Source organism: Haematobia irritans, chromosome 5 (genome assembly GCF_050003625.1).
Source record: "Haematobia irritans isolate KBUSLIRL chromosome 5, ASM5000362v1, whole genome shotgun sequence".
In the NCBI taxonomy this organism is placed as follows: Eukaryota; Metazoa; Arthropoda; class Insecta; order Diptera; family Muscidae; genus Haematobia; species Haematobia irritans.
This window is the reverse complement of record NC_134401.1, coordinates 116,101,927-116,114,582: the sequence shown is the minus strand read 5'-3', so window position 1 is coordinate 116,114,582 and position 12,656 is coordinate 116,101,927. Positions and strand designations below refer to the sequence as shown.

Genomic DNA, 12,656 nt, shown 5'->3' with positions numbered 1-12,656 from the left:
ACCGTAGTGGGTGTATTTGGGCTCGGTGTCACTGATGAACTCCTTCTTACTGGTGGTGGTGGTTTGGCAGTATTTACCGATGATCGCCTTGCTATGCGTGTTGATCCTAAGGGAATACAAATTTCAGTTAGTATTTATTTTTATAAGCTTATAGAGAGAATTAGGAAAAACTGTTAGCAGGTTGCAATTATTACTGATATGAATCACAGTAGTTGTGACTGTTAAGTAAGATAATTATACACAAGATACACAAGACACCATAATACATCATTCACAATTGCATGTAGGTTTATTTTACTGAATTTAGTAATAATTATTAATTAAAAAGAAAACATTAAAATATCGATACTAAAAATTATTGACAGCATTTTTGTAAGTACATAATATAAAAAACTTTTGATAAAAGTGATGAAAGTAGAGGTTAATTTCATCTAAATTGGGGAGTGGTGAATATAATTTATCGTAAAAGTCAAAAGTCACTTTTATAAAATGTTTAAAAAGCCTAAAAATCGAAAAAAAATTATAAAAGCCGAAAATTCGATAAAATTTTATAATCGAAATTAAACTTTTTCAAATTTTGAAAAAATTGATAGATTTTAATTACATTCCCTACTTTGGAGTAGTGTCCAAAACTGAAAAAAAAAATGAAAAAAAATTTAAAATAGTATCAAATTTGTCTCGGGGCTACGGTTGCCACAGTTGGTAGAATTCTACCAAAAATGGTAGATTTTTTACTGTTTATTAGATTGTTAGAATTATTTAAAAATTCGACAAAATTTTTTATAGAAATAAAATTTTGACAAAATTTTCTATAAAAATAGAATTTTGCCAAAATTTTCTATAGAAATTTGACAAAATTTTCGATAGAAATAAAATTTTGACAAAATTTTCTATAGAAATAAAATTTTGACAAAATTTTCTATAGAAATAAAATTTTGACAAAATTTTCTATAGAAATAAAATTTTGAAAAAATTTTCTATAGAAATAAAATTTTGAGAAAATTTTCTATAGAAATAAAATTTTGAGAAAATTTTCTATAGAAATAAAATTTTGACAAAATTTTCTATAGAAATAAAATGTGACAAAATTTTCTATAGAAATAAAATGTTGACAAAATTTTCTATAGAAATAAAATGTGACAAAATTTTCTTAGAAAAACATTTGGAGAAAATTTTCTATAGAAATAAAATTTTAACAAAATTTTCTATAGAAATAAAAGTTTGACAAAATTTTCTATCGAAATAAAATTTTGAAAAATTTTCTATAGAAATACAATTTCGACAAAATTTTCTATAAAATTAAATTTTGAGAAAATTTTATATAGAAATAACATTTTCTTTAGAAATAAAATTTTGACAAAATTTTCTATAGAAATCAAATTTTGACAAAATTTTCTATAGATATAAAATTTTGAAAAAATTTTCTATAGAAATTAAATTTTGACAAAATTTTCTATAGAAATAAAATTTTGACAAAATTTTCTATAGAAATAAAATTTTGACAGAATTTTCGATAGAAATAAAATTTTGAGAAAATTTTCTATAGAAATAAAATTTTGAGAAAATTTTCTATAGAAACAAAATTTTGACAAAATTTTCTATAGAAATAAAATTTTGACAAAATTTTCCATAGAAATAAAATGTTAACAAAATTTTCCATAGAAATAAAATTTTGAGAAAATTTTCTATAGAAATAAAATTTTGAGAAAATTTTCTTTAGTAATAAAATTTTGACAAACTTTTCTATAGAAATAAAATTGTGATAAAATTTTCTATAGAAAGAAAATTTTGAAAAAATTTTCTATAGAAATAAAATGTTGAGAAATTTAAAATTTTGAGAAAATTTTCTATAGAAATACAATTTTGAGAAAATTTTCTATAAAAATAAAATTTTGAGAAAATTTTCTATAGAAATAACATTTTGACAAATTTTTCTATAGAAACAAAAATTTGAAAAAAACTTTCTATAGAAATAAAATTTTAACAACATTTTCTATAGAAATAAAATTTTGACAAAATTTTCTATAGAAATAAAATTGTGACAAAATTTTCTATAGAAATAAATTTTGAGAAAATTTTCGATAGAAATAAAATTCTGAGAAAATTTTCTATAGAAATACAATTTTGAGAAAATTTTCTTTAGAAATAAAATTTTGAGAAAATTTTGTACAGAAATAAAATTTTGAGAACATTTTCTATAGAAATAAAATTTTGAGAAAAATTTCTATAGAAATAAAATTTTGACAAAATTTTCTATAGAAATAAAATTTTGAAAAAAATTCCATAGAAATAAAATGTTGACAAAATTATGCTAAAATAATTTTTTGTGATAATGTTTATATTTTTAAAAAATTGTGAGGTGTGGGGAGTTTTTCAGAAATTCACCACAGCACAATAAGTATGCCTTTTAGTATTGCAAATAATCCCAATTATGCTAAAATTATTTTCTGCGATAAATGCTATCAATATTTATAATTTTAATGTTTTGTTTTAATCATTCCTGGTAATTAGACGAGATGTTATATGCCTGTTTTCAAACATATAAAGGATTGATTTGTATTATATATAAATTATTTGAAATGCATCTGGTACACTAGCTTTATGCAAATATATGTTATATTGACGTAGTAGTTAGGTAGGATATCATTGGTCATATACATAACATACAAGGCAACATATATACGCACGTTTTCTTTTGCATTGTCTGTTATTTAAACGTTATTTAATTTATATACAAACATGTTACGTGTATATATTAATTGTGTTGTTTGTTAGATTCTCATTTTATTGATTTCTCCTGAGTTTTTTTTGTGTGTGTTTATTTTGTTGTATTAATTAATATTTATTAATAAATAAATGGTTTGCTGATTTCAATTTAGTGTATGTTATGTGTTGTTTTATGAGTTGTATGTCATTCAATTGTTCAATGAATATGATGAGTGTAGTTAAGGTATATTTATTTTATAAAGGGCATGATGGAAAATGATGTGTGATATATCTACACCAAGTAGGGAAAGTTTTAAAATGAAATTTCTTAGATGATTTTACAGCACAGGGGGGATAGAGAATGAAGAACGGGGACACAATAAATATGTATGGAGTATTAGGATTATATTACAAATCACTTAAGGTAGAATATATTTAATATCGAAAAATATTATTAGATAGAACACAAGCACCTTTTGTTTAGTAATAGTGCAGGGATTTTTTTTTTTAAAGAAGAAGCCAAACACCAATGTTTTCAGACCAGTTAAAGTTGACAAAAACCTTTGCCTATTAAATGTGAAACAAAATAAAAAATGAACATAATCAAACATTTGCAAAACAAAAAATCCACCAAAAATAATAAAAATACATAAAAAATAATGTTAGTGAGAGAAGGAACTTGAGAATAAGTTTTTTTTGTTTGCTGTTTCGAATTGACCAATATAATTTTTTTTTTTTGATGCGTATTTCCCTTTTGGAATATATTCATATAAAAACTCTTCGAATATCATATTATACAGCGAATTTCAAGATGTGGTGAGTTATTGTAGAAATTCACCACACTTGAAAAAAAATGTTCTAACCATTATATTAAAACTATTTTCGTTAACACATGCTTACAATCAGGGACATACGCAGAGGAAATATTTTCGCATCCATAGTCAAATGAGTTGGCCAATCGCAGTCAACAATAAATTTTCGATCAGTCCCCTGGAAACAAAATCCAATGGGTAGACGAAAAATTATTTTCGTATTTTGTCAATTCAAAAAAAAAAAACAAAAAAGCTTTATTTTGATTTTTTTATAAAAAGAATACACCAATAAAATCTATAATGTTTACGTAGACGAGGATGTATCATTCGTGTAGCACAACACTGGTTCGCTAGCTTCCGTTCTGGCAATTTTGATATGAACTATACACCACCTCCCTCTGATCGACCTATTATTGCATAAAGTCGATTAAATTATGGAGTAGATTGGCTAGGACCTATACATAAGCAACCATGAGATTATTAAGGCACTAAACATTCATCATCAAATGGTTTTGAACCATTTTGAAAAAATGACTTAAATAACAACTGCGATACCATGCTGAGATAATATGAAATGCGAAAAATATCATGGAGCAAGCGAGGTGAAGCTCAACAACTTGTCACAAAGCCTTGATGGATTATCCTGGAAATAAATCAATCCCATTGAGCTGTTCCAGCCTGATCGAACCTAGATGATATTGAATCAAGTCATCGTAAAAAACGTCCAGAGATTAGGAGAAACGGCTTCGTTTTCCATTTGAACAACGTTATGCTATACACATCGTTGATGATTCGACAAGAACTGCAAAAGCTTGACTCAGAAGTTTTAATGCATCCACCATCTAGCCCTGATAATGAATCATCGGCATATCATTTGTTTCGATCAATGCAGAACTCCCTCAGTGGAGTAAAATTGGCTTCAAAAGAAGCATGTGAAGTAGTTTTTTCGCCGAGAAACCACAAAAGTTTTACACTGATGGTATACTAAAGGGTGATTCTTTTGAGGTTAGGATTTTCATGCATTAGTATTTGACAGATCACGTGGGATTTCAGACATGGTGTCAAAGAGAAAGATGCTCAGTATGCTTTGACATTTCATCATGAATAGACTTACTAACGAGCAACGCTTGCAAATCATTGAATTTTATTACCAAAATCAGTGGCAGAAAATCCGCTTTTTTATCGACAAATTTTGTTCAGCGATGAGGCTCATTTCTGGTTGAATGGCTACGTAAATAAGCAAAATTGCCGCATTTGGAGTGAAGAGCAACCAGAAGCCGTTCAAGAACTGCCCATGCATCCCGAAAAATGCACTGTTTGGTGTGGTTTGTACGCTGGTGGAATCATTGGACCGTATTTTTTCAAAGATGCTGTTGGACGCAACGTTACGGTGAATGGCGATCGCTATCGTTCGATGCTAACAAACTTTTTGTTGCCAAAAATGGAAGAACTGAACTTGGTTGACATGTGGTTTCAACAAGATGGCGCTACATGCCACACAGCTCGCGATTCTATGGCCATTTTGAGGGAAAACTTCGGAGAACAATTCATCTCAAGAAATGGACCGGTAAGTTGGCCACCAAGATCATGCGATTTGACGCCTTTAGACTATTTTTTGTGGGGCTACGTCAAGTCTAAAGTCTACAGAAATAAGCCAGCAACTATTCCAGCTTTGGAAGACAACATTTCCGAAGAAATTCGGGCTATTCCGGCCGAAATGCTCGAAAAAGTTGCCCAAAATTGGACTTTCCGAATGGACCACCTAAGACGCAGCCGCGGTCAACATTTAAATGAAATTATCTTCAAAAAGTAAATGTCATGGACCAATCTAACGTTTCAAATAAAGAACCGATGAGATTTTGCAAATTTTATGCGTTTTTTTTTAAAAAAAAGTTATCAAGCTCTTAACAAATCACCCTTTATTTCCATCGGGAAAACTAACAAAGTGGTAATCCAAAATGGTAAATTTGAATCAATGAATTTCAATATATGTTAGGTTAGGTTGAAAAGAAGATCCAGGATTCCCTGTCTCATGTCGGCTGACAAACCAGTATTCAGTTTGTTGTGCGCTCTATCTTCTAGGTTCATGATAATAGGTTGAAATTTAATCAGAAAAAAATCGCTTCTGTAACATAAACCCCAAGCACACTTTGCTTCAAGCATATATATTTTCAGGATTGGTCCAAACAAAATATTGTTTGTATTGTTCAAACATATTATGTTTCACCTTAGGGCAGACACTGGTAGTAAAAAATTTAAATGAAATTAATTTTGTTTGTGGATATATTTGTAAGGCGCCAATTGGTTACTTCCATTATTTTACTTGCAGCATACTCTCTAGTAGCTTGCATACACAAGGTCGTGGGTTCGATTCCTGCTTCGACGGAACACCAAAAAGTTTTTCAGCGATGGATTATCCCACCTCAGTAATGCTGGTGACATTTCTGAGGGTTTCAAAGCTTCTCTAAGTGGTTTCACTGCAATGTGGAACGTCGTTCGGACTCGGCTATAAAAAGGAGGTCCCTTGTCATTGAGCTTAACATGGAATCGGGCAGCACTCAGTGATAAGAGAGAAGTTCACCAATGTGGTATCACAATGGACTGAATAGTCTAAGTGAGCCTGATACATCGGACTGCCACCTAATCTAACCTAACCTACTCTCTAAGTCTCTCTTTCTAAACACATATATGTTTATAGGCTATTTCCAAATTAATATATGTTTGCATCTAAGCATATTATATGTACAAACATTTTATGTCCCAAACATAATATGTTCTAACATATATGTCCCAAACATATTATGCTAGTTTATGAACATTATGCTTGCACTTAAAAATATTGTGTTAAAAAATTTGAGTTCCAAACATATAATTTTTACATCCAAACATGTCTTTTTCGTCCGTGTATAAAAAGACTTTTACGGCTATCCAATATTATTTTTGATACCTTTACGAAATGAATCAAATTCATTTAAATTTGTTAAATTTCTTAAAGTGGTCAACATAGGGCAAATATTAGATTTTTTTATTTCAAAAAATTTGTAATTTTTTGTATAGGCGAGGTTTATCGAATATTTTTTTAATATAACCATATCTGAAATTCCTTCTCTTAATTGTTTTTTTTTTAATCAGAAAATTATTTTATATTAAGATCAGAATTATATAATGAAACCAAAAACCAATGTTAGTGCAAAAAGGAACGTGGAAGACATTTAGAAATTATTTTTCGAAGAAGTTGAAAAATATATAAAGTAAAGTTCAAGTTGTTTCCAAATATTTCTCCATATATTTGATAATTTTTATATAATGATATTTGCTAAAAAGGATATATAATATATAATTTTATTGTATTGTATCCAAAGAAATTCCATTATTCCTCTGTCGCATTGGTAGTTATACCACGGTATTCCATTATATCACACTGGGATATCGAAAATAATTAAGAAATTTCATCGATTCCAATTAAAAAATTAATTGTTCCAATTAGTGCTTTAATTTAATTAAATTTTAAAGAAGTAATAAAATCAATCAATTGGATATTAAAATTCAGTTATTTTTTCTGTGTGGAAATAATTTGTTTCTGAATTTAGATACACAGAAAAAAATATCACCAAAATATTTCCAATTAAAAAGTTGATTGAAGTTGAACATTTTTTCAATAAATTAATTGATACAAATAACTTTTTAATCAAGATAGAAACATTAAGTTAATTAAGTCAATGATTGATATTTTTAAAATTGTTAATTAAATATTATTCGATACAATTAACATTTTAACATTTAAACTCGGAAGACTAAGTCAATTAAAAAAAAGGTGATGAAATTTGTTTAATTTTTAACTAAAAATTTATTACAAACTAACAACACTTACGCCCATTTTCATGTAGCTCCGTTAGGCTTTAACTGCCAGTTGACAGAAAGTAAATTACAAATATCTTCTCTACGGCTAATTTTAACTGAAACATTTTCAGCAGTTAAGTTACTAACTGACATATGGTATATAGAGTAGAGGTGTGCACGTGACACGAAATTATCGTGACTCACGAACATTTTTGTGACTCACGCGTGAGTCGTGAGTCACGCTGACGACAACGGCGTGAGTGTGCGTGAGCGTGCTTAACCAAACAAATGTCGTGCGTGATCGTGAGTCACGAAAATAATATCTTCGTGAGTAACGAATTTCGGAAAAACACGCTCACGAAAATAATCCCGCTTACGAACATAAAATGCTTACGAGTTGAATTCATTTATAATTTTAGTGACATCCTAGGTGGTAAGAGTTTTATAACGCACCCGATTTTAACCATACTCATGTTTTCAGTCAGGTTCTATAGGTAAATCACTCATAAAATTATTCGTGAGTCACGAAGTTTTTCGTGAGTCACGACATTTTTCGTGAGTCATGACATTTAAAAGATTTTCGTGCGTGAGTGTGCGTGAGTATAAATTTTCTTTTCGTGAGCGTGCGTGACCGTGAGTTCTACCAAAAAATATCGTGCGTGAGTGTGCGTGAATAAGATTTCTCCGTCGTGAGTGTGCGTGAGCGTGAGCACAATATTACTCACGTGCACACCTCTAATATAGAGGCAAGATGACAAATATCTCCATAGTGAGGTTTAAAAGTTCGTTAGCTAACGTAGCACTAATGGAGCTTCATGAAAATTGGGGTTAGTCAGTTAAGAAAGTAATTGAAAATAGTTACGTTTTTAATGAAAAAATTGAGTTTTGCAATCAACATCAATTAAATTTTAACGGCAATTTTCATGTAGCTCCGTTAGGCTTTAACTGCCAGTTAACAGAAAGTAAATTGCAAATATTTTCTCTCCGATTAACTTTAACTGAAAAATTTTCGTCAGTTAAGTTCGTAACTGGCCTATGGAATATAATGGCAAGATGACAGCTTCGTCTATAATACGGTTAAAAAGCTGGTTAGTAAACGGAACACTAACGGAGCTTTTTGAAAATGGGGGTAAATTGGATCAATTAAAAAATTTATTGAAATTTGCTAATGAAATCAATTAATTTTTTAATAAAGTATTTTTTAATGTCCAATTAAAACTGTGATTGATACTATCATTTTCGTGATTGAAGACATTGCAATTCAAAAATTAATTGGATCAATTAATTTCGTGATTGAATCAGATTTTTTTTTGTGTGTACACAGAAAAACTTTTTTATTTATTTATTGTTTATTTTAATCATAAAGTAAATGTATGATAATAAAAAAGAAAATTAGCATTGGCAGCTAAGGCCATCAGCTCTGATTAAATCACGAAACTAATTGATCCAATTAATTTTTTAATTAAAATTTCTTCAATCACGAAAATTATAGTATCAATCACAGAATTAATTATAAATCAAAAATATACTTGATTAAATAATTAATTGATTTCTTCGGGAACTTTCAATTAATTTTTTAATTGGGTCAATTAAAAATTAAATTTATGTAATATTTTATTGAAATAATATTAATTAAATAATTATTAGTATCTATTAATTTCTTAATTGAATCAGAAAAAATTTTGTAGGTATCAATAAATAGCCAAAGACACCGAATATTTATAACGGTCTACAGAAAAAAGTATGACAATTTTTTTCCAATTAAAAATTTGATTGAAGAAGAAAATTTGTTCAATTAAAAATTTATTAAAACAAATTTAATCAAACTCGGACGATTATTAAGAAATTAATTGGAATTTGCGTATGTATGTTTCAATTAAAAATTTGAATTTTGCGACCAAAATCAACAAAATTTTTAATTGAACCAAATAAAAAAATAAATTGAAAGTGTCGAACAAATCAATTAATTTTTAAATCAAGTATTTTCTATGCCCCATTAAAACTGTGATTTATACTATCATTTCCGTTACTGAAAATGATAGTAGCAATCACATAATCAATTAGAAATTTAAAAATAGATTACAAAATTAATTGATTTCTTCCATACTTTCAATATATTTTTCAGTATTTTCTTTTGGCGATATTTTCTTAACCCCAAAATAATCAATTTGGCAATATTGTTCTCCTTAACGATAAGTTAAGATAAATTGAAATTGGATTGGGGCCCTAGAGTGTCACAATTTTTCTCTTAAAAAAAGTAAAGTTTTGCGATTTTTGATTCCGAATATCGGAACTTGGGCGATTATTATTAATATTAAAATTCGAATGGGATATTGTTATTTTCTTAAAATTTTAATTGGGAATATTTTAATATATATTTAATATATATTTAATTTAATTTGATTAACAAGTTAAATGTATCAATTTTTTTTTCTTGACTATGATTTCAATTTCAGTAAATTTTTTAATAGGAAATATTTTGTTAATATTTTATTCTGTGTTGCGATTAGTATCCTTTTTATAAAAAAACTGAGCTTAAAGCAATTAATTTATAATCTTCCCAGTTCCTTTTTCCTTAAGTATTAATAGAAAATTTTAGTTGAACTAAATGAGAATTATAAGTATAACCAAAAACCATAACATAGAAACCAAAACAAGAAATCCCTTTTGGGGGGGAAAAAACATAGAGAAAAATAAACAAAAATATGAAACATAAAAATAAATGAAAAACACAAACCCGACGATAATGAAGCTGGTCTGGGCGTAATGTTCGGCTTGGCGATAGTGGCTAACATAGAAGGACTTTGGGAGGATGTGATATTGGTGGTATTACACAACATAGAAGATGATGTCGACGCACTATCTTGGCGATTATGATGATGATTATGTTGGGATGGCGGTAAAGGAGGTGGCAGAGGTGGCATAACAACATTTAATGATGGCTTAGAATATGACGAAGAAGTAGATGATGAGGTTGATGGTGGTGGCACGGACGAGGCTTTTGACGTTGTAGCTGTTAAGGACGATTCGGAAGAATAAATATTGTGTTGGGATGTATTTGAGGTATTTAAATTGTTTTTCAATTGCTCTTGGTGATGGTGATGATGAGAATTATGATAATGGGAATGATTTTTTTCATGATGGCTATGAGGCGAATAATGATCTTGGGCAGATGAAGATGTAACTGGAGGAGATATCGCCGCCGCAGGCTCCTTATTTTCCTCTTTACCACTAGCATAAATTTTAGAGACTTTCGTTGATGATGACAATGAAGATGAAGGTGGTGATGCTAATGATGCTGGTGATGATGATTTTGTATTACTACTTTTCATAGATGTGGGAACAGAAATTGAATTACAATTAATACTGTGATGATGTTTGCTGTTGGCCATGTATTGGTGATTGACATTGCCGGGGCAACTGATTTTCTGGGGTGGTGGAGGTGGTGGTGATTTTGTTGTAGTTGTGCCTGTCTGCAGTGTAGTTTTTGACTCTTGTTCTTGTTGTTGTTGAGGTTGACCCTGTTGTTGTTGCTGTTGTAATTTCTTTAATTTTTCTTTTTGTTTTAAAATTTTAGCCTCTAAATCACTTTTGAAATCAATTTGAATACCACTGGTAGGCGGTGGGGCTACCAGTTTCAAACTTCGACGATTATTGTTACCATTACCATTATTGATGTCTACATTATTGGTGGCCTGGGAATTGCAATTACCTTGGAATACCGATAGACTTGGAGGTTTGGGAGGTAATTTCTTACGTAGAATGGACACATCCCCATTACTCGATGGTGTCTGGTGTCCATTTGGGGACACCATCACCGCAGTGGTGGTGGGGGACACCGATGTTGAACTATTATCCCCATGGCCCGAAACTTTGGTATTGCCACCACAACTATTACGATTATTACTAAGATGATTTGAATGCATACCTTTTGTTGTTGCCGTAGAAGTATGGAGCAATTGTAATTGCTCACTTGAAGCTCGAAAGGAGGAAAGTCTCTGTTTAGCTGGTTGTACGGTGGCCACATGGCTATGGACATGTTCCGGTGAATCGTTGGGTGAAGTCGGTAACTCGGTTAGATTGGAGGGCAACTGTTGTAATTCCCTCATTTCGATTTGTCCCCCCATGGGATATTGTTGGGGCTTTGTTCGCAGCATAACAATTTCCGAATTCTGTTTGGCATAATCAATATCCGGAGTCATGGGTGGTTGATGATCATAGATAACCACCACATTACTACCACTATCACTAATATTGTCGGAGTAAATACCATGACGCTGCAATGATATTGTATCGGAACGATTGTCATCATAACATTGGGAACCCGATGTCGAGGAGACGGCAAAATGGGCAAATGTAGGATTTTCATAACCATCACCAGCTCCTCCCATAATGGAACTAGTCTCACTCACATAACATCGACTCAACTCGGAGTCACTGTTATAGGCACCACCCGATAGGCTTTTTAGATTCGTTTTCATTACAACACCCCCTGGTTGGCTGGTTAAAGATCTCGTGTCTGCATTACAGTCCTCCGATGTGGTATCCGAGATGTCTGTACCACATCCGCTACTATTGGTTTGATTACTGGCCGTACAAAAATCCTTATCTGTTGCAGGTTGATGCTGCTGCTGCTGTTGATGGTGATGCTGCAGATGTACCTGTTGTTGCGATTCACAGATTATCGTGGTTGAGGTGTCATCAGTGATTATTGTCATGGTCTCGTTGCTATTGAAGGAATCTAAACCATCATAGAGATTTTTTAAATTTTTTGTATGTGAGGAATGATGTTGTGTATGCTGCTCCTTGCTGGCATCTATTTCACGTTGGAAAGAATCTAATTCGCCAATTAAATTATTTAGCTCTTGTAAAGAATCTTCGAAACATTTGTCTAAAATTTGTGATTTTTGAGTGGTATTCATGGTGGGATTTTGGTTTTTGTTTTTGGGGGAGTGGGTGGTGTATTTATATATCAACAGGTTTTTACAAATTTTTAAGGAATTTTGTTTTTTTTTTTCATAGTGTATGTGGAAAAGGGGTTGGGTATAGGGGAGTTTATAAAATTTGTAGATATTTTTGCAATATTTAAAAAAAAAAATATTGGGATAATGTCATAGGGAGACGAGTTGTGCAGTATTTATATAGTTGTTGAAATATTCATTCAAATCGTTGGTGATAAAATGGTGCCCATATTTACACAAGTTGGTAATTTATGTTTATTTTTCAAGGGAATTTCCCCATTATTTTATAGTATTTTTTTTTTTGGTATTTTATGAGATATAAAAAATATATATATTT

At 30.2% G+C, this 12,656-nt stretch overlaps 1 protein-coding gene across 16 annotated transcripts in view; it reads right to left on the bottom strand.

The window, feature by feature from the left end:
- The window catches only part of mim (missing-in-metastasis), a 333,252-nt gene that overhangs the window by 15,645 nt on the left and 304,951 nt on the right, over nucleotides 1–12,656 (bottom strand). For 13 of the 16 annotated variants that reach the window (XM_075312282.1, XM_075312283.1, XM_075312286.1 and 10 more), the window contains 3 exons: nucleotides 10,717–12,249; nucleotides 10,096–10,371; nucleotides 3–106 (listed from right to left, as the gene is read on the bottom strand). In XM_075312282.1, coding sequence (XP_075168397.1) covers nucleotides 3–106; nucleotides 10,096–10,371; nucleotides 10,717–12,249 — 1,913 coding nt within the window. The remainder of the gene's footprint in view (nucleotides 1–2; nucleotides 107–10,095; nucleotides 10,372–10,716; nucleotides 12,250–12,656) is intronic. The other 3 variants (XM_075312292.1, XM_075312288.1, XM_075312294.1) reach the window with 3 other exon arrangements.